The sequence below is a fragment of the Bombina bombina genome, chromosome 5 (genome assembly GCF_027579735.1).
Source record: "Bombina bombina isolate aBomBom1 chromosome 5, aBomBom1.pri, whole genome shotgun sequence".
In the NCBI taxonomy this organism is placed as follows: domain Eukaryota; kingdom Metazoa; phylum Chordata; class Amphibia; order Anura; family Bombinatoridae; genus Bombina; species Bombina bombina.
Window position 1 is genome coordinate 91,165,950 of NC_069503.1, and position 23,902 is coordinate 91,189,851.

Sequence of the window (23,902 nt, forward strand, 5' to 3'; positions counted from 1 at the left end):
CTATCAGGAGGAATTATCGAAGTGGGTGGAGAAGAAGAAGGTGGCTTGTCTATTAATCTTGAGAGTGCGTCCGCTTTTCCATTCCGTGATCCAGGTCTATAGATAATCTGGTAATTGAAGCGACTGAAGTAAAGGTTCCACCTGACTTGTCTACTTGAGAGTGACTTGTTTTTTTGCAGGTACTCAAGATTGCGGTGATCAGTGTAAATAATAATCGGATCTTTGGTCCCCTCTAAAAGGTGTCTCCAATGTTCGAAGGCCCTTTTAATAGCAAGCAGTTCTTTTTCCCCAATGGGATAATTCATCTCTGCAGGAGATAAAGTGTTTGAGAAAAAGGCAACTGGATGAAGAGGTGAGTTTAAGGATTTTCGTTGGGATAGGACTGCACCCAAGGCGTATTCTGATGAGTCTACTTCCAAAATGTATGGGAGAGTTGAATCTGGGAAACTTAATATAGGGGCTGAAGTGAATGACTCCTTAAGAAAATGGAAGGTCTGGTTAGCCTGATCATTCCATCTATAGGGTATGTTGGAGCTGGTTAGTCTTGTAAGAGGTTTTACTATTTTAGAATAATTTTTAATAAATTTTCTATAATAGTTACTGAATCCCAAAAACTGTTGTAGTTGTTTCCTGGTTGTGGGTTGAGGCCAGAGTTTAACTGCATCAACTTTGTCTTGTTGCATCTGTATACCTCTAGGACTAATGCGGTATCCAAGAAATGTGATGTCTTGAGTATGGAATAAGCACTTTTCAGCCTTCGCATATAAACGATGGACTTGTAGGCGGGATAAAACCCAACTGACATGCTTTATGTGATCTTCTAGGGTGGAGGAGTAGATCAAGATGTCGTCGAGGTATACCACGACACAGATATCCAGAAGATCTCTAAAGACATCGTTGATGAAGAATTGGAAGGTTGCTGGTGCATTTGTTAAGCCAAAGGGCATGACTAGATATTCATACAGGCCATATCTTGTCCTAAATGCAGTGAGCCACTCATCCCCCTCTCTGATGCGAATCAAGTTATAGGCTCCTCGCAAGTCTAACTTTGTGTATATCTTTGCATCTTGAAGTCTTTCAATCAGTTCAGGGATGAGTGGCAAAGGGTACCTGTTCTTCTTGGTGATGTTGTTCAGTTCTCTATAGTCTATTATTGGACGAAGAGACTGGTCCTTATTTCTCACGAAAAATATTCCGGCGGCAGCAGATGATACGGAAGGACGTATAAAGCCTTTTCTTAGGTTTTCCTCCAAGTACTCCTTGAGGTGGTCCAATTCATGTTTATTGAGAGGGTAGAGACGTCCGCAGGGTGGTGTGGTCCCGGTTTTAGATCTATAGGACAGTCGTAAGAGCGATGTGGTGGCAACGTCTCTGCCTCTTTTTTGCTAAAGACTTCAATAAACTTGGAGTAGACTTCTGGGATAAGGGGTATATCAGGTTCAGGTTGTACATCATTAATCTGTAACAGAGGAATAGAAGAGTGTTGGTAACAAGATTGCTTGCAATATGTTGAATCCAAAGTGAAATGCAAAGTTTTCCAATTTATTGAAGGTTCATGCAATTGAAGCCAATGTAACCCCAGAACAATAGGAAATAGAGGGGAGAGTATTACATCAAAAGTTATTAATTCTTGATGTGAACCCTGTATTGTAACGAGAATAGGGATGGTGTGGTGAGTGATGGGACCTGAGGAGATTTCTGAACCATCAACTACACGAATAGACACAGGATTCAATTTTTTAATTAGTGGTATTTTATTTAGAGTTACAAGTGAGTGATCTATATAATTGCCCTGAGCTCCTGTGTCAACGATTGCTTCTTTCTTCAGTAGCTTTCGCTCCCACTGTAAAGAGAGTAATAGACTACAGTGAGTTGGTTTATTATGAACAATTAGAGAGGTTATATTAGATGAGCACTTACGGGATTTATTCCTTTCAAGAGAAGGACAATCTCTGACGGTGTGATTCTCTAATCCGCAGTACATACATAACCCTTTATTTCTGCGTCTGGAACGTTCTTCAGCAGTTAGAGGACCACGAATGAAGCCAATGTCCATGGCTTCAACCTGTTTTGGAGTAGGTATGGGTGGTGCTTGTGGAGTATAGGAGGGTTTCTTGAAAACCACATCAAGATTATGACGTTCGCTCTTCCTTTCACGAAGTCTTCGGTCTATTTGCATACTCAATTTCATGAGTGTCTCTAAGTTTTCGGGTAGAACCACTCTGGCGAGTTCATCCTTGAGGGACTCAGAGAGACCCAGTCTGAACTGGTTCCTCAATGCTATTTCGTTCCATTGTGAATCCGTGGCGAACTGTTTAAATTCCGTTATATATAGTTCAACAGTTCTTGTCCCTTGTTTTAACTTTCTCATTTTTCCTTCAGCGTTGAGTTGGAGGTTGGTGTCTGAGTAGAATTCATCCATTGCTGTGAGGAAGGAGTTAAGAGAGCTTAGGACTGGATTATGTGTTTCATACAAGTTATCAGCCCAAACCCTGGGTTCTGCACGGAGATAAGAAATCAAAGTGAGGACCTTGATGTTATCATTCGGATATGTCCTGGGTTTAAGATGGAACATTAAAAGGCAGGCATTCTTGTAGTGACGATACTGACTCCTATCCCCATAAAAAAGATCCGGAGGGGACACCGAGGGTTCAGGTGAATGTTCAACAGTTTGGATCTTAGTGGGAGCTGTGTCTTTAATTACTTTGCGCAGGGTTTAATTCTCCACTTGGAGTTCTCTTAAGCCCTGGCTGAGTTGGTCCACTCTTTGTGAGAGGTTATAGACCACTTGAGGAAGATCTACTGGATCCATATATGAGGCTTAGTTATTATGTCAGATATGTGAGAAATATCTTGCTTAGAGTTTAGGGAATCACAACTGTAGATCAAACTCCTTAAATGATGGAATGTATCACTTGAGTCTCTGTGCTAATATAAGTTATATGCCCAGAATGACTTGTAGTGAATTTTGTTTTGAATCAAAATAATAGTTGTATTAACTTGAGTGTCCAGTTAACAACCCAGGAGTTACTGTGACTTAAGTTGTCAGCAGTGTTATGTGTTTGTTCTGAGTTCACAATATTTACAAAGCAATAAGTTCTGCAAAGTTCACTGTATGGCAGACAGGATTAGAGTAAGTGGCGTAGTATGCAAAAAGTATTCAGGAAGAGACTGCACAAATTGTAGCTAAGAGGTTAGATGCTGCAGCTTTACCTGCGTCTCTGTTCAGTCTGTGTGTTCTGAGTGACAGCGTCTCACTTTAGACCCACCCTTAAGGGGCGTAACTGGAGTCCGTTACCGGAGTTGTTCTGAATAGTTATAGTACAACAGCAACGTACAAGCAGGGAAACAGTGGATGTTAAATAGCAAGTTACCTCAGAGCTCTGGGTGTATAATCCTGAAGTAGCTAACACGGAGCCTGGTGGGCGTGGCTAAGTTCCGTGAACAACCGGAGTCTTTTCTTTAAAGTAAGTCCTGATTCTGTTTCTCTAGATGGTGGTTAGAAATCCGGGGTATAGATATGTAGAAATGCTGGAGTTGTTCCCTGAGAATTGAGGGAATTCAGTTATGCCTTGCAGTGGTTCACTGCTGTATTTGATACCAGCTGCTTGTAGCTGCGGTCAGTGCTGCAGAGGTTTGTCACACAAAATCACTTGCGCTTTTGGTGTTTGAAACAGGAATTAAATACTCTGTAATCCTGTAAATGGAGTAAAGCTTGCTTGATCCTGAGTAATGCAAAACACAGGAAGATTGGCGTAGTATCTAGCTGGAATCAACAATAACTAAGCACCTGTTTAATGTGCACAGAAGCCTTAAATAGGGGAGTGGTGTAGCTGAGCAGGTAAGTTTAGGTGAGAGAGAAATCATGGAGTGGATTCCTGACAAACCCCCACTAAATTACAAAAAATAAAAACAATTACAAGAATTTTAAACTAATTACACCTAATCTAAGCCCCCTAATAAACTAACAAAGCCCCCCAAAATAAAAAAATGCCCTACCCTATACTAAATTACAAAAGTTAACAGCTCTATTACCTTACCAGCCCTTAAAAGGGCCTTTTGCGGGGGCATGCCCCAAAGAAAACAGCTCTTTTGCCTGTAAAAAAAACCCACAATACCCCCCCACACATTACAACCCACCACCCACATACCCCTACTCTAACCCAAACCCCCATTAAATAAACCTAACACTACCCCCCTGAAGATCTCCCTACCTTGAGTCGTGTTCACCCAGCCGGGCCGAAGTCTTCATCCGATGGGGCAGAAGAGGACATCCAGACCGGCAGAAGTCTTCATCCAAGCGGGGCAAGAAGAGGTCTTCCATCCATCAGAAAAGTACCAAAAAACAAACAAACACTAAATTACAAAAAATAATAAAATATTACAATAATTTTAAACTAATTACACCTAATCTAAGCCCCCTACTAGCTATTAATATAGCTACAATATAACTAATAGTTACATTGTAGCTATTTTAGGATTTATATTTATTTTACAGGCAACTTTGTATTTATTTTAACTAGGTACAATAGTTATTAAATATTTAATAACTATTTAATAACTACCTAGCTAAAATAAATATAAATTTACCTGTAAAATAAATCCTAACCTAAGTTACAATTACACCTAACACTACACTATCATTAAATTAACTAAATAAATGAATCCTATATAAAACTAAAGACTTACCTGTAAAATAAACCCTAATATAGCTGCAATATAACTAATAGTTACATTGTAGCTATTTTAGCATTTATATTTATTTTACAGGCAACTTTGTATTTATTTTAACTAGGTAAAATAGCTATTAAATAGATATTTACTGTTTAATAGCTACCTAGTTAAAATAATTACAAAATTACCTGTAAAATAAATCCTAACCTAAGTTACAATTAAACCTAACACTACACTATCATGAAATAAATTAAATAAATTAACTACAAGTACCTACAATTAAATACAATGAAATAAACTAAACTAAAGTACAAAAAAACAAACACTAAATTACAAAAAATAAAAAAATATTACAAGAATTTTAAACTAATTACACCTAATCTAAGCCCCCTAATAAAATAACAAAGCCCCCCAAAATAAAAAAAAATGCCCTACCCTATACTAAATTACAAAAGTTAACAGCTCTATTACCTTACCAGCCCTTAAAAGGGCCTTTTGCGGGGGCATGCCCCAAAAAAACAGCTCTTTTGCCTGTAAAAAAAAACACAATACCCCCCCCCCACATTACAACCCACCACCCACATACCCCTACTCTAACCCAACCACCCCTTAAATAAACCTAACACTACCCCCTTGAAGATCTCCCTACCGTGTCTTCACCCAGCGGGCCGAAGTCTTCATCCGATGGGGCAGAAGAGGACATCCAGACCGGCAGAAGTCTTCATCCAAGCGGGGCAAGAAGAGGTCTTCCATCCATCAGAAGTCTTGATCCAGGCGGCATCTTCTCTGTTCATCCATCCGGAGCGGAGCGGCAGCATCCTGAAGAGACATCCGACGCAGAGCATCCTCTTCTTTCTTGATCCGACGACTCAATGACTGTACCTTTAAGTGACGTCATCCACTGATTGATGGAAGACCTCTTCTTGCCCCGCTTGGATGAAGACTTCTGCTGGTTTGGATGTCCTCTTCTGCCCCATCGGATGAAGACTTTGGCCCGCTGGGTGAAGACACGGTAGGGAGATCTTCAGGAGGGTAGTGTTAGGTTTATTTAAGGGGGGTTTGGGTTAGAGTAGGGGTATGTGGGTGGTGGGTTGTAATGTGGGGGGGGTATTGTGTTTTTTTTTACAGGCAAAAGAGCTGTTTTCTTTGGGGCATGCCCCCGCAAAAGGCCCTTTTAAGGGCTGGTAAGGTAATAGAGCTGTTAACTTTTGTAACTTAGTATAGGGTAGGGCATTTTTTTATTTTGGGGGGCTTTGTTATTTTATTAGGGGGCTTAGATTAGGTGTAATTAGTTTAAAATTCTTGTAATTTTTTTTATTTTTTGTAATTTAGTGTTTGTTTTTTTGTACTTTAGTTTAGTTTATTTCATTGTATTTAATTGTAGGTACTTGTAGTTAATTTATTTAATGTATTTCATGATAGTGTAGTGTTAGGTTTAATTGTAACTTAGGTTAGGATTTATTTTACAGGTAATTTTGTAATTATTTTAACTAGGCAGCTATTAAACAGTACATATATATTTAATAGCTATTGTACCTAGTTAAAATAAATACAAAGTTGCCTGTAAAATAAATATAAATCCTAAAATAGCTACAATGTAACTATTAGTTATATTGTAGCTATATTAGGGTTTATTTTACAGGTAAGTATTTAGTTTTAAATAGGATTCATTTATTTAATTAATTTAATGATAGTGTAGTGTTAGGTGTAATTGTAACTTAGGTTAGGATTTATTTTACAGGTAAATTTGTATTTATTTTAGCTAGGTAGTTATTAAATAGTTATTAACTATTTAATAACTATTGTACCTAGTTAAAATAAATACAAAGTTGCCTGTAAAATAAATATAAATCCTAAAATAGCTACAATGTAACTATTAGTTATATTGTAGCTATATTAATAGCTAGTAGGGGGATTAGATTAGGTGTAATTAGTTTAAAATTATTGTAATATTTTATTATTTTTGGTAATTTAGTGTTTGTTTGTTTTTTGGTACTTTTCTGATGGATGGAAGACATCTTCTTGCCCCGCTTGGATGAAGACTTCTGCCGGTCTGGATGTCCTCTTCTGCCCCATCGGATGAAGACTTCGGCCCGGCTGGGTGAACACAACTCAAGGTAGGGAGATCTTCAGGGGGGTAGTGTTAGGTTTATTTAAGGGGGGTTTGGGTTAGAGTAGGGGTATGTGGGTGGTGGGTTGTAATGTGGGGGGGGTATTGTGGTTTATTTTACAGGCAAAAGAGCTGTTTTCTTTGGGGCATGCCCCGCAAAAGGCCCTTTTAAGGGCTGGTAAGGTAATAGAGCTGTTAACTTTTGTAATTTAGTATAGGGTAGGGCATTTTTTTTATTTTGGGGGGCTTTGTTATTTTATTAGGGGGCTTAGATTAGGTGTAATTAGTTTAAAATTCTTGTAATATTTTTTTATTTTTTGTAATTTAGTGGGGGGTTTTTTGTACTTTAGTTTAGTTTATTTAATTGTATTTAATTGTAGGTACTTGTAGTTAATTTATTTAATGATAGTGTAGTGTTAGGTTTAATTGTAACTTAGGTTAGGATTTATTTTACAGGTAATTTTGTAATTATTTTAACTAGGTAGCTATTAATTAGTCAATAACTATTTAATAGCTATTGTACCTAGTTAAAATAAATTCAAAGTTGCCTGTAAAATAAATATAAATGCTAAAATAGCTACAATGTAACTATTAGTTATATTGCAGCTACATTAGGGTTTATTTTACAGGTAAGTATTTAGTTTTAAATAGGATTCATTTATTTAATTATAGTGTAGTGTTAGGTGTAATTGTAACTTAGGTTAAGATTTATTTTACAGGTAAATTTGTATTTATTTTAGCTAGGTAGTTATTAAATAGTTATTAACTATTTAATAACTATTGTACCTAGTTAAAATAAATACAAAGTTGCCTGTAAAATAAATATAAATCCTAAAATAGCTACAATGTAACTATTAGTTATATTGTAGCTATATTAATAGCTAGTAGGGGGCTTAGATTAGGTGTAATTAGTTTAAAATTATTGTAATATTTTATTATTTTTGGTAATTTAGTGTTTGTTTGTATTTTGGTACTTGTATGATGGATGGAAGACCTCTTCTTGCCCCGCTTGGATGAAGACTTCTGCCGGTCTGGATGTCCTCTTCTGCCCCATCGGATGAAGACTTCGGCCCGGCTGAGTGAACACGACTCAAGGTAGGGAGATCTTCAGGGGGGTAGTGTTAGGTTTATTTAAGGGGGGTTTGGGTTAGAGTAGGGGTATGTGGGTGGTGGGTTGTAATGTGGGGGGGGGTATTGTGTTTTTTTTTACAGGCAAAAGAGCTGTTTTCTTTGGGGCATGCCCCGCAAAAGGCCCTTTTAAGGGCTGGTAAGGTAATAGAGCTGTTAACTTTTGTAATTTAGTATAGGGTAGGGCATTTTTTTTATTTTGGGGGGCTTTGTTATTTTATTAGGGGGCTTAGATTAGGTGTAATTAGTTTAAAATTCTTGTAATATTTTTTTATTTTTTGTAATTTAGTGGGGGGTTTTTTGTACTTTAGTTTAGTTTATTTAATTGTATTTAATTGTAGGTACTTGTAGTTAATTTATTTAATGATAGTGTAGTGTTAGGTTTAATTGTAACTTAGGTTAGGATTTATTTTACAGGTAATTTTGTAATTATTTTAACTAGGTAGCTATTAATTAGTCAATAACTATTTAATAGCTATTGTACCTAGTTAAAATAAATACAAAGTTGCCTGTAAAATAAATATAAATGCTAAAATAGCTACAATGTAACTATTAGTTATATTGCAGCTACATTAGGGTTTATTTTACAGGTAAGTATTTAGTTTTAAATAGGATTCATTTATTTAATTATAGTGTAGTGTTAGGTGTAATTGTAACTTAGGTTAAGATTTATTTTACAGGTAAATTTGTATTTATTTTAGCTAGGTAGTTATTAAATAGTTATTAACTATTTAATAACTATTGTACCTAGTTAAAATAAATACAAAGTTGCCTGTAAAATAAATATAAATCCTAAAATAGCTACAATGTAACTATTAGTTATATTGTAGCTATATTAATAGCTAGTAGGGGGCTTAGATTAGGTGTAATTAGTTTAAAATTATTGTAATATTTTATTATTTTTGGTAATTTAGTGTTTGTTTGTATTTTGGTACTTGTATGATGGATGGAAGACCTCTTCTTGCCCCGCTTGGATGAAGACTTCTGCCGGTCTGGATGTCCTCTTCTGCCCCATCGGATGAAGACTTCGGCCCGGCTGAGTGAACACGACTCAAGGTAGGGAGATCTTCAGGGGGGTAGTGTTAGGTTTATTTAAGGGGGGTTTGGGTTAGAGTAGGGGTATGTGGGTGGTGGGTTGTAATGTGGGGGGGGGTATTGTGTTTTTTTTTACAGGCAAAAGAGCTGTTTTCTTTGGGGCATGCCCCGCAAAAGGCCCTTTTAAGGGTTGGTAAGGTAATAGAGCTGTTAACTTTTGTAATTTAGTATAGGGTAGGGCATTTTTTTTTTATTTTGGGGGGCTTTGTTGTTTTATTAGGGAGCTTAGATTAGGTGTAATTAGTTTAAAATTCTTGTAATATTTTTTTATTTTTTGTAATTTAGTGTTTGGTTTTTTTTTGTAATTTAATGGGGGGTTTTTTGTACTTTAGTTTATTTAATTGTAGATAATTGTAGGTACTTGTAGTTAATTTATTTAATGATAGTGTAGTGTTAGGTTTAATTGTAACTTAGGTTAGGATTTATTTTACAGGTAATTTTGTAATTATTTTAACTAGGTAGCTATTAATTAGTCAATAACTATTTAATAGCTATTGTACCTAGTTAAAATAAATACAAAGTTGCCTGTAAAATAAATATAAATGCTAAAATAGCTACAATGTAACTATTAGTTATATTGCAGCTATATTAGGGTTTATTTTACAGGTAAGTATTTAGTTTTAAATAGGATTCATTTATTTAATTATAGTGTAGTGTTAGGTGTAATTGTAACTTAGGTTAGGATTTATTTTACAGGTAAATTTGTATTTATTTTAGCTAGGTAGTTATTAAATAGTTATTAACTATTTAATAACTATTGTACCTAGCTAAAATAAATACAAAGTTGCCTGTAAAATAAATATAAATCCTAAAATAGCTACAATGTAACTATTAGTTATATTGCAGCTATCTTAGGGTTTATTTTACAGGTAAGTCTTTAGTTTTAAATAGGATTAATTTATTTAACTATAGTAAATTTTTTTCGTTTTATTTAAATTATATTTAAGTTAGGGGGTGTTAGTGTTAGGGTTAGACTTAGGTTTAGGGGTTAATAACCTTATTATAGTAGCGGCGACGTTGTGGGCAGGAGATTAGGGGTTAATAATTGTAGGTAGGTGGCGGCGATGTTAGGGAGGGCAGATTAGGGGTTAATAAAATGTATTATAGTGTTTGCGAGGCGGGAGTGCGGCGGTTTAGGGGTTAATACGTTTATTATAGTGGCGGCGATTTGCGGTCGGCAGATTAGGGGTTAATACTTGTAGTTAGATTGCGGCAACGTTGGGGGGGCAGATTAGGGGTTAATAACTATAATGTAGGGGTCAGCGGTGTTAGGGACAGCAGATTAGGGGTTAATAGCTATAATGTAGGCGGCGGCGATATCGGGTCGGCAGATTAGGGGTTAATACTTGTAGTTAGATTGCGGCGACAGTGGGGGGGGGGCAGATTAGGGGTTAATAACTATAATGTAGGGGTCGGCGGTGTTAGGGACAGCAGATTAGGGGTTAATAGCTATAATGTAGGCGGCGGCGATATCGGGTCGGCAGATTAGGGGTTAATACTTGTAGTTAGATTGCGGCGACGTTGGGGGGGGCAGATTAGGGGTTAATAACTATAATGTAGGGGTCGGCGGTGTTAGGGACAGCAGATTAGGGGTTAATAGTTATAATGTAGGTGGCGGCGATATTCGGTCGGCAGATTAGGGGTTAATAAAATAATGCAGGTGTCAGCGATAGCGGGGGCGGCAGATTAGGGGTTAATAAGTGTCAGATTAGGGGTGTTTAGAGACTCGGGGTACATGTTAGGGTGTTAGGTGCAGACTTAGTGTTTCCCCATAGGAAACAATCGAGCTGCGGTGTTAGGTTTTTTTTTCAGCCGAAACTCCCATTGTTTCCTATGGGGAAATGCCGAATTTTACTGAGCTAATTCAGGTTTATTCGGAGATAGGGCAGCTATTTCGGATTCATTCGGTAGATTCGGAAGTATTTTAATTCGGAAATCCGAATCGATCCGAATCTCCGAATTTACCGAATTTCCGAATAAATCCGAAACGAACCGCACATGTCTAGTTGCAGCTGTGGGTGAAGCTGCCCAGTGCATGTAGTCTCAAAACCAGCAGTACGAACCTTGCTTAAAATTTTTTCTAAGATTTCCAATCTCTCTGCTGACCAACCTCTAACCATTTTTCTAACCAGGAATCTTTTTTGTCACATCCACTTTCTCCAACAGCTGCGCAAAGAAGGTGATTCTTGCCATTACAGTGCTTAAGTTGCCTTTCTTGATACCTGCGTGCCTAGGTTATACCAAATTGTCAAAAAATATCCCTTTTTACCTCTTACAAATCCTTCCACTCTTTCCAATATTTATTATATGCAGTCCATGTCCGTGTTGTCAATGATTGTCTGACCAAACCATTGATTACCTCTAATTGCCCCCAATCTGCCAAAGATAAATGGGGCAATCCTTACTTTTCTGCGCCGCATTGGGTGCGAGCTTCCTAAAGGCCTCCCATTTAAACCTTGATAAAGCATCAGCTACGACATTCTTAACTGCTGGTATGTGTTTATAACTTTTATTATGCTCTAAACATTTTAAAACTAGAGGCTGCAGGAATGCTATGGCCTGAGGGGAAGATGCTGATAGGTTATTTAATACAATTACACCTCCTCTATGTCAGACTGGAACAAAATGCTTTTGTTAGCCAATTCTTTCCCCCATAGTTCTATCGCTGTCACAATTGGGAAAGATTCAAGTAACACCAACCCACTGGAACCCCCATCTCTACAAACATTTTCAGCAGTACATTAAGAACTCTATCACATTCTCCTGTACCCTTTCTACCTACTACCATGAAGTCATCAAGGTAATGCACGATACTACTCTCACCTGCCCTTCTCTCTACCAGCCAATGCAAAAAAGTGCTGGACATTTCAAAATCCACACAAGATATAGCGCACCCCATAGGCAGATATTTGTCGATATAAAACTTGCCCTCAAATTTGCATCCCATCAAAACAAAACTTTTTGGCTTTATAGGTAGTAATCTGAATGCAGATTCTATATCAACTTTTGCTAAATCAGGACCCAGCCTGCCAACCTAACCAAATTTACTGCCTGGTCAAATGCCGGTAGGATACTGATGCATCATTTACTGACTGACCCTTAGTGTAGGATAATCGCTGAATCATTCAGAATTTACCAGCCTCTTTTTTGGTAACCACTCCCAAAGATGATTTAATCAAATTCTTTAGCTGTTTGTCATTAAAGGGGGGGGCCTGCCATCCTTCCTAAGGCTACCTCCTTCCCTAGTTTTTCTCTCAAAACTTCTGGGAATTTGTAAGAACCCCCCATATGTCATGTAACAATCAGCGATCAGATGCAAATACCTCATCATCCCTTTTGTCTGTTGTGGATGTGCATATAAAGCAAAACCTATAACCCATTCAGGGCCTTCTCAGCGTTTTCCACTAATTTTGTCTTTAAATGCCTAGATAACGGCAGCAACCTTGTTGCTGAGACTTCATCATCTGCATCATATTTCTGATCAGATTGTTCTGTATCCTTATCCTTTAAACCCCCATTCTCTCCCCTCCATTAGATATTTTGCTTAATAGAATATTTCAGCTGTGCATTCAATAAATATTAGTACAGTTTAGGAGTGCCCTCCCAATGAGATTATTTATGGATTATGAATATTAATAACAACAATAAAATTATTGTCAGCAATACCCCAATTCATATAGTAGAATCTTAGCAGTGCACCCCAGAAAATTGTTATATAATCCCAGAAGCGCACTCCAAAATCACACTATTGAGATATTTAGCAATTAATGACAACAAGATTACTATCAAATATTAATACCCAATTAAAATATTTGCTTATTTCTGAACAGGTTGTTTTTATAAACACAGTGATTATATGTATGCAGTAAATAGACTATTGGTTATGACCATATATATATATTAATTGATTATTACCATATAAAAATTATAATATAAAGCAAGGTTAATTAGATTAATTAATATTCAATTAAATCGCCTGTATCCGGATATGGTCACATTATTATTAGGAATTGACTTTACCTCAAAATGACTTAACTATAAAATATCACCATTTAATGTTACTAGACAGAACAATTTATAATTAGCCAGTAACCTTAACGAATTGGAATATGGCTTATTTAACATATAGCTAGCAAATGTTAAAGCTAATATAATTTACAGGAGGTATAATTTAGCTATCTAACAAAAATAGTTATATATGACTTAAATCAGGGCTCAACAAACCCAGGAGCCTGAGAGCCACTGGCTCCTAGAATTTTTCCCCCGGCTCCTAAAGGGTTATTATCCATATATCTATATACAAATCTAACTGTCTTGCTCCAGAAGATATGCCTGGCTCCTAAATATTATTACTGGCTCCTAATTTTAAACAAACTTGTAAAAACACTGACTAAATAATCAACCAGAGCATTTTATACCTTATTAACAATTCAATATATCAACAAGTACAGCATAATGAGTCTGATCTGGCCACAATCAATTTCAAAACATTTACCAGTAACTAAAAATGGCTTACGAGTATAAAATACAAAAACCCTTTCTACAGTGGTAAATTGACTCAATGCTAGCATGAATATTATATAAGATACAATGATCTATTTGATATTAAATTATAGACATAAAGTACACTATTAAATCACAGCTTTAAGCTGTAGAACCTATTTATACATTACCAGCTAGGGGCGCGATCCGATAAACGGCGTAGTTTGCGGCGCAAGCGAGGGAACCCGCGTCGCCCGCAGTTTCAGCTCGCAACTCGAGCTATCCCATATACGGCGCCGTCAGATGCTAAAGTGCCGTAAGTTGGATAAACCAGCGATGTCCAGAAATCTGCGCAAGTACAAATTTCTGGCGTCGCCAGTGACTTACGGCACGTTAGAAACTGCCGGCGCCTACAAAACCTGACTAAAGTCTAAATCACCCGCACTGTCTAACACGCCTCCCTAACATAGCCGACACGTCTAACCCTCTATCCGCTATCCCCCCTCACTATCCTAACAATAAAAAATGTATTAACCCCTAAACCGCCGCTCCTGGAGCCCGCCGCTACCTAATAAAGTTATTAACCCCTAAGCCGCCGCCAGCTATATTAAATCTATAACCCCCTAAAGTGAGCCCCTAACACCGCCGCCATCTACCTTACCTACCCCCTAAAGTGAGCCCCTACCCCGCCGCTATCTATTTTAAAATTATTAACCCCTAATCTAATCCCCCTACCCGGCCGCCATCTATATTAAATTATTTAACCCCTAAAATACTAAACTATCCCTACCACTAAACCTAAGTCTAACCCTACAAAGTAACAGCTCTTTTGCCAGCCCTTAAAAGGGCTTTTTGCGGGGCATGCCCCAAAGAATTCAGCTCTTTTGCCAGCCCTTAAAAGGGCTTTTGGCGGGGCTTTGTCACAAAGTAAACTGCTCTTTTGCATACAATCTACATCCCCCTACACCGCGGCCACCTATAATAAATGTATTAACCCCTAATCTAATCCCCCTACACCGCCGCCAGCTATATTAACTATATTAACCCTAATTATATTAGGGTTAATATAGTTAATATAGTTATTATATTATATATATTAACCCTAATTATATTAGGCTTAATATAGTTAATATCGTTATTATATTATATATATATATATATAGTATAATAACCCTATCTAACTCTAACATCCCTAACTAAACTCTTATTAGAATAAATCTAATATTAATATTATTAATTAAAATATTCCTATTTAAAACTAAATACTTACCTATAAAATAAACCCTAAGATAGCTACAATATAATTAATAATTACATTGTAGCTATGTTAGGGTTTATATTTATTTTACAGGTAAATTGTTAATTATTTTAACTAGGTATAATAGCTATTAAATAGTTATTTGTAACTTAGGTTAGGATTTATTTTACAGGTAATTGGGTAATTATTTTAACTAGGTAGCTATTAAATAGGTAATAACTATTTAATAGCTATTATACCTAGTTAAAATAATTAACAATTTACCTGTAAAATAAATATAAACCCTAACATAGCTACAATGTAATTATTAATTATATTGTAGCTATCTTAGGGTTTATTTTATAGGTAAGTATTTAGATTTAAATAGGAATATTTTAGTTTATAATATAAATTAGATTTATTTAATAAGAATTTAGTTAGGGGTGTTAGGGTTAGATAGAGTTAATATAGTTAATATAAATACTATAGTAACTATATTAACTATATTAACCCTAATATAATTAGGGTTAATATAGTTAATATATATAATGTAATAACTATATTAACTATAATATACTTAGGGTTAATATAGATAATATAGCTGGCGGCGGGGTAGGTAGATTAAATTAGGGGTTAATAATTTTAATATAGATGGCGGCGATGTAAGGGGCTTACATTAGGGGTTAATACCATTAATATAGGTGCGGCGGTGTAGGGAGGGCAGGTTATAGGGCAAAAGAGCTGTTAACTTTGGGGCAAAGCCCCGCAAAAGGCCCTTTTAAGGGCTGGTAATAGAGTTTATTACTTTATGGATATTAGATTAGGGGTTAATAATATTAATATAGCTGGCGGCGGTGTAAGGGGTCAGATTAGGGGATAGATCAGGTAGATGGCGGCGGTTTTAGGGGCTCACAGTAGGGGGTTAGTTTATGTAGATGGCGGCGGTTTAGGGGTTAAATACTTTATTAGGGATTGCGGCGGGGGATCGTGGTTGACAGGTAGATAGACATTGCGCATGCGTTAAGTTTTATTTAGCAGATCGCGGTTGACAGGTAGATAGACATTGCGCATGCGTTAGGTGTTAGGTTTATTTAGCAGCTAGTTTAGAGAGTTACGGGGCTCCAATAGTCAGCGTAAGGCTTCTTACGGCTGCTTTTTGTGGCAAGGTGAAAATGGAGTAAGATTTCTCCATTTTCGCCACGTAAGTCCTTACGCTGTATATTGGATACCAAACTGCGCGGGTTTGGTATACCTGCCTATGGCCCAAAAAACTACGGGCGACGGCAGAAAAATACGCGCGTAACTTCTAGGTTACGCCGTATATAGGATACCAAACCCGCGCAAATATTGACGTCGCCAGCTTTTGCGGGCGACGATTTTTATCGGATCGACCCCTAGAAATGTAACAATGAATGAGACTTCAGTATCCAAAGTTCTTTCCCAATTTCTTAGCAATTATCCTGTTCCTTGGAGCCATTTCTGCAACAAAGAAAAACTGCTCTGCTCTGAAAAAAGAAAATAATTATTTGTGAGCTCCAAGCATTGTGCAATCATCTTTATAGGCAGTTAATCCCTTCAACTCCTGTTCACACCCCCTCTCCCCCTCCTGGCCAATCCCTGTGCTAGCCTATTCAGGATCAGCTAGTTGCCGCTTATCTACATTGCCCATCCCTTCTTCCATTGTCCTGCTATAGCTGTGCTATTCAAACTAAGGGGCTACGCCTAGCCCTCAACCCCCTAACCTTCCCAGTCAGTAAAGTCAATCTCCCTTAAGCTGTTCCTCTCCTAACTTAGTCGATACACTTTGCAAATGCTTGTGCCCCAAGGCAGAACAGTGTGCGCATACCCTGCAAACTGTCCCGATTTTCGCGGGACAGTCCCGATTTTAGGGGTCTGTCCCCCTGTCCCGGGTTGCTAGCCATCTGTCCCGATTTTCCCCATGCATTTAAAAAAAAAAAATTAAATTCTATTGGGCCCATACTCAGAAGCAGCTGGCTTTGCTCTCACAGGGTTAGATACCTATTAGATTCCCTGTAGAAAAGGAATTGTGTGTGAGTTAAGCAGGAGTAAGAAGGCTGTATACACTCTGAGCACGGGTAATGGTGACCTCTCTAACCTACCTCTGGTAGTAATGATGTCTAACCCCTGGTGATAATACTAGCATGCCTTCAGTTTTATACAATGAGCAGTGCTAATACCAGGGTAATGAACAGTGGCAGTCGCAGACTGCCAAATAATGTGCTTGCCAACCCCAGGACCCCATACAATGAATTAGATACCCATATATGATGTAGTGTGTGTGTGTGTCTATCTGTATTCATAACTGTGTGTGTGTGTGTGTATCTGTATGTATAAGTTTATGCTATGTAGTGTGTGTGTGTGTCTGCATGTATAAATGTAAGCTATGTAGTGTGTGTATGTGTATCTGCATGTATAAGTGTGTATCTGCATATATAAGTGTATGCTATGTAGTGTGTGTGTGTCTGCATGTATAAGTGTATACTATGTAGTGTCTGTGTATCTGCATGTATAAGTGTATGCTGCATGTATAGGTCTATGCTATGTAATATGTGTGTGTGTGTATCTGCATGTATAAATGTAGACTATGTAGTGTGTGTGTATCTGCATGTGTAAGTGTATGCTATGTAGTGTGCTACTGTGCATTTTTGCTGACTTTAAAGGCCAGAATCTAGAATATTAATGGGGAATGCAGAGAGCAGTTTTAAAGAATTTATTATTAAATGTCCAATTAAGATAAAAATATTTAGCAATGTCTTTGCAAAGGCTAATTAAATACATAGCTCACATAGCCATACCAGTGGTTTGAGCTTGTGTTTGATTTGCTGCCTAAGTGTATTAAAATATATGACTTTATTTAGAATTTTATTTATATTACTTTGGTCTTATGATTTTTTTAAGCCCCGCCCACCACACTGCAATTTTTTGCCGCGGGGGGGGGGGGGGTGTCCCTCTTTTGAATTTTAAAATGTTGGGAGGTATGGTGTGCGATGTGCGATCTCAGCGCAGAAACTGTAGTGTGTCTGCAGAAAGACCGGCCGTGACAGTAAACAAAAAATTGCCTGCACTTTTAATTTCTACCTGCAGGTGTCACTGTTCCGTTCTATCACAGTGTAAATATTTACTATGTTCCTCTCTTTTCAATTTCCTACCACTTCCTGAACTCCAGTGTGGTACAGGGAAACAGCCCATTGCAGAAAAGGTAAGTCAGGGCTTAACAAATGTATTCTAGGAGCCAACCAATATACTTAGGAGCCAGATTTAGTTTTTTTTTAAATAAATGTGTGTTAATATATAGAAGTGTATGTGTTAATGTGTGTGTTAAAGTGTGTGTGTGTGAATGTGTGTGTTAAAGTATGTGTGTGTATGTTAATGTACAGTATGTGTATGTGTGTTTTAATGTGTGTGTGTGTTAATATGTGTGTGTTAATGTGTGTGTGTGTGTGTGTGTGGTTTTTAATGTGTGTATGTGGGTTTTTAATGTGTGTGTGTTAATATGTGTGTGTGTGTGTGTGTTATATGTGTGTGTTAATATGAGTGTGTTAATGTGTGTGTGCTTTAATGTGTGTTTGTGTGTGTTTTAATGTGTGTGTGTGTTTGTTTTAATGTGTGTGTGTTTTAGTGTGTGCGTTAATGTGTGTGTGTGTATGTTAATGTATGTGTGTTAGTGTGTGTATTTTAATGTGTGTGTGTGTGTGTGTGTTAGTGTGTGTGTGTGTTTTAATGTGTGTGTGTGTGTATGATTAATGTATGTGTGTTTTAGTGTGTGTGTTAATGTGCGTGTGTGTTTTAATGTGTGTGTTACTGTGTGTGTGTATGCTTCTGTATTTGTGTGTGTATGTGTGTGTGTATGTGTGTGTATGTATGTATATGTGTGTGTGTGTGTGTATGTATGTATATGTGTGTGTGTGTGTATGTATGTATATGTGTGTGTGTATGTATATGTGTGTGTGTGTGTGTATGTATGTATATGTGTGTGTGTATGTATGTATGTATATGTGTGTGTGTGTGTGTGTGTGTGTGTGTGTATGTATGTATATGTGTGTGTGTATGTATGTATGTATATGTGTGTGTGTGTGTGTGTATGTATATGTGTGTGTGTGTGTGTGTGTGTGTGTGTATGTATGTATATGTGTGTGTGTATGTATGTATATGTGTGTGTGTGTGTATGTATATGTGTGTGTGTGTGTATGTATGTATATGTGTGTGTGTATGTATGTATGTATATGTGTGTGTGTATGTATATGTGTGTGTGTGTGTGTGTGTATGTATGTATATGTGTGTGTGTATGTATGTATGTATATGTGTGTGTGTGTGTGTGTATGTATATGTGTATGTATGTATATGTGTGTGTGTATGTATGTATGTATATGTGTGTGTGTGTGTGTGTGTATGTATATGTGTGTGTGTGTGTGTGTGTGTGTGTATGTATGTATATGTGTGTGTGTATGTATGTATGTATATGTGTGTGTGTGTGTGTGTGTGTGTGTATGTATATGTGTGTGTGTGTGTGTATGTATGTATATGTGTGTGTGTATGTATGTATATGTGTGTGTGTGTGTGTGTATGTATATGTGTGTGTGTGTGTGTGTGTGTGTGTATGTATGTATATGTGTGTGTGTATGTGTGTATGTATGTATATGTGTGTGTGTGTGTGTATGTATATGTGTGTGTGTGTGTGTGTGTATGTATGTATATGTGTGTGTGTATGTGTGTATGTATGTATATGTGTGTGTGTGTGTGTGTGTATGTATATGTGTGTGTGTGTGTGTGTATGTATGTATATGTGTGTGTGTATGTATGTATGTATATGTGTGTGTGTGTGTGTGTGTATGTATATGTGTGTGTGTGTGTGTGTGTATGTATGTATATGTGTGTGTGTATGTATGTATGTATATGTGTGTGTGTGTGTGTGTATGTATGTATATGTGTGTGTGTGTGTGTATGTATATGTGTGTGTGTATGTATGTATATGTGTGTGTGTATGTGTGTATGTATGTATATGTGTGTGTGTGTGTGTGTGTATGTATGTATATGTGTGTGTGTATGTATGTATGTATATGTGTGTGTGTGTATGTATGTATATGTGTGTGTGTGTGTGTATGTATGTATATGTGTGTGTGTGTGTGTGTATGTATGTATATGTGTGTGTGTATGTATGTATGTATATGTGTGTGTGTGTGTGTGTATGTATGTATATGTGTGTGTGTGTGTGTATGTATATGTGTGTGTGTATGTATGTATATGTGTGTGTGTATGTGTGTATGTATGTATATGTGTGTGTGTGTGTGTGTGTGTGTATGTATGTATATGTGTGTGTGTATGTATGTATGTATATGTGTGTGTATATATATATATAAAAACAACCAAAAAGAGAGAGAGGGGGAAACTAGCACCAAAACTGACCAAAACTTATGCTTGAGAACATATGCGTAAAGTTCAAAATATACCCAAGGCCATATAGCCTGATTCACAGTGTGACCCAGTGTTACTAGATTCAAAAGTGCAGTTTCACTTTGCTGTACTTAAGCGGTCAAGAACAGTTCTGTGTATATAGATAAATCAATTGTATAAGAAAACCATAGTTCCAGAATGGGGTATGCGATTATGAACGGGTGTCTCACCACCCAGAACAGAGTCCCATAACATAACATCAGATAACATACATTGCCGCTAATAGATGCAAAGCCCTTCAAATGTTACTCACTTGGCGTTTCTTCGTGGCGGCAGTCGGCGTCCTCTCCCCCTTTGCTCAGTGTTGCTCAGGTCCCGCCTTCCTCCAAGATACTTCCGCGGGTAGAGCCTATCAGACACGAGCCGACAAACGTGTCGTCATGGGTGGACTGCCAATCAAAGCGCTCCAAAAATGGCAAGACGAAGAGTAACACAGGCTGCGTGTGAAAGATCCTCCTCCGCATCCAGCTGTCATCCGGTCACACTGGCTTAGTGTAGTGAGGGTATATATGAGTTATAGGTCAGGCAGGTGCTGGTGCTCAAACAGGCCCATAACAAAGTTCCAATGAAAGAAAGTCGAGCAAACCAGCATATATAAATAAAACGTAACTTTTATTCCACAACTTTAAAAAACAGGATCACAGTGACATCCTATGAGAATGATTAACACCTCGGGGCTGGCAGGCTTACACGTTTCGGCATTGCGCCGTAGTCATAGCATAGTTTGCCAGTCCCAGGTGTGCAATTTATACACAATTCCATTATTCTATTGGTTAGAAAATAGATAGAAGGACATGTGATTAAAACAAACACGCCCACAAGGGTAACTGTTAAATAACCGTGAAAGAACAAAGTGATTTATATGTAACAAAGCAAAACACACATATATGATGAAGATACATTAATAAGGTAACTAATTAGTGAATAAATCCACATTTGACTAAGGATCAGGTGCAGAGATGGATCGGATAGGTAGCCATATTAATAGGAATAGCTAGCTGGATATTTAACACAGACGCTATGAACCCAGAAAAGGGGGGGTATGCAGACAGTTTCCCCCCCCCCCCCTTTTCTGGGTTCATAGCGTCTGTGTTAAATATCCAGCTAGCTATTCCTATTAATATGGCTACCTATCCGATCCATCTCTGCACCTGATCCTTAGTCAAATGTGGATTTATTCACTAATTAGTTACCTTATTAATGTATCGATATCATATATGTGTGTTTTGCTTTGTTACATATAAATCACTTTGTTCTTTCACGGTTATTTAACAGTTACCCTTGTGGGCGTGTTTGTTTTAATCACATGTCCTTCTATCTATTTTTTAACCAATAGAATAATGGAATTGTGTATAAATTGCACACCTGGGACTGGCAAACTATGCTATGACTACGGCGCAATGCCGAAACGCGTAAGCCTGCCAGCCCCGAGGTGTTAATCATTCTCATAGGATCTCACTGTGATCCTGTTTTTTAAAGTTGTGGAATAAAAGTTACGTTTTATTTATATATGCTGGTTTGCTCGACTTTCTTTCATTGGAACTTTTATATATATATATAATCATATACATTATCAGTAAAAGCATGGAGCAGCAGCCCCTCTGAAATAAGCATATAGACCCCAGCAGTACAGTAGAGCAGGTTCCCAGGCAGACTGACACTGTGGGAACGTACAGCAGACATCAGCGAGGCTGTACATGAACCTGTCCTCATGCACACTGAGTAAGGGCAAAGAACCCAGCAACACCGGCTCCTCAGACACTGCAGAAAATGTTTCACTAAAAAAAAATCTCATTCCAGAAAATGAAAAAAAGGTCTGTCTCTGGGTGCTTGTGCTGAATCAGCAGCGCATGTGTAATACCCTAAGCAAAGGGACTCAGCTGATCTGTATCACATGACTTGTTATGCGTGCCTTTAATTATAACATACGGACACTTAATCAGAACCATTATTTACTGTTAGCTCTTTAACCATTTAAAGGGACAGGAAACTCAAAAGTTTTCTTTCATGATTCAGATAGAGCAGTGATTTTAAACAACTTTATATGTTTCTTCTATTATCAATGTTTATTTGTTCTCTTGGAATCTTCTGTTGAAAAACAGGGACATATGCTTAGGAGACGACCCATTTCTGGAGCACTATATGGCTGCAGTTTTGCAAGAATGTTATCCATTTGCAAGAACACTATATGGCAGCACTATTTCCTGTCATGTAGCGCTGCTGAAGCCTACCTAGGTATCTCTTTAACACAGAATATCATGGGAATGAAGCAAATTTAATAACAGAAGTAAATTGGAAACTTTTTTTAACCCCTTAATGACCGGAACATTTTTCAATTTTCTTACCCTTAATGACAATGGTTATTTTTACATTTCTGTGGTGTTTGTGTTTAGCTGTAATTTTCCTCTTACTCATTTACTGTACCCACACATATTATATACCGTTTATATACTCATTACTGTACTCACACATATTATATACAGTTTATATACTCATTTACTGTACCCACACATATTATATACCGTTTATATACTCATTTACTGTACCCACACATATTATATACTGTTTATATACTCATTACTGTACCCACACATATTATATACCGTTTATATACTCATTACTGTACTCACACATATTATATACAGTTTATATACTCATTTACTGTACCCACACATATTATATACCGTTTATATACTTATTTACTGTACCCACACATATTATATACCGTTTATATACTCATTTACTGTACCCACACATATTATATACCGTTTATATACTCATTACTGTACTCACACATATTATATACAGTTTATATACTCATTTACTGTACCCACACATATTATATACCGTTTATATACTTATTTACTGTACCCACACATATTATATACCGTTTATATACTCATTTACTGTACCCACACATATTATATACTGTTTATATACTCATTACTGTACCCACACATATTATATACTGTTTATATACTTATTTACTGTACACACACATATTATATACTGTTTATATACTTATTTACTGTACCCACACATATTATATACTGTTTATATACTCATTTACTGTACCCACACATATTATATACTGTTTATATACTCATTACTGTACCCACACATATTATATACTGTTTATATACTTATTTACTGTACACACACATATTATATACTGTTTATATACTTATTTACTGTACCCACACATATTATATACTGTTTATATACTCATTTACTGTACCCACACATATTATATACTGTTTATATACTTATTTACTGTACCCACACATATTATATACCGTTTATATACTTATTTACTGTACCCACACATATTATATACTGTTTATATACTTATTTACGGTACCCACACATATTATATACTGTTTATATACTTATTTACTGTACCCACACATAGTATATACTGTTTATATACTCATTTACTGTACCCACACATATTATATACTGTTTATATACTCATTTACTGTACCCACACATATTATATACTGTTTATATACTCATTTACTGTACCCACACATATTATATACTGTTTATATACTTATTTACTGTACCCACACATATTATATACTGTTTATATACTCATTTACTGTACCCACACATATTATATACTGTTTATATACTTATTTACTGTACCCACACATATTATATACTGTTTATATACTTATTTACTGTACCCACACATATTATAT

At 36.8% G+C, this 23,902-nt stretch overlaps 1 protein-coding gene across 1 annotated transcript in view; it reads left to right on the plus strand.

Annotated features, from left to right (window-relative positions):
- Nucleotides 1–23,902, plus strand: part of LOC128661347 (zinc finger protein 850-like) — a 396,731-nt gene that overhangs the window by 235,123 nt on the left and 137,706 nt on the right. The window contains exon 5 of the mRNA XM_053715611.1: nucleotides 825–915. Within this exon, the coding sequence (XP_053571586.1) occupies nucleotides 825–915 (91 nt within the window). The remainder of the gene's footprint in view (nucleotides 1–824; nucleotides 916–23,902) is intronic.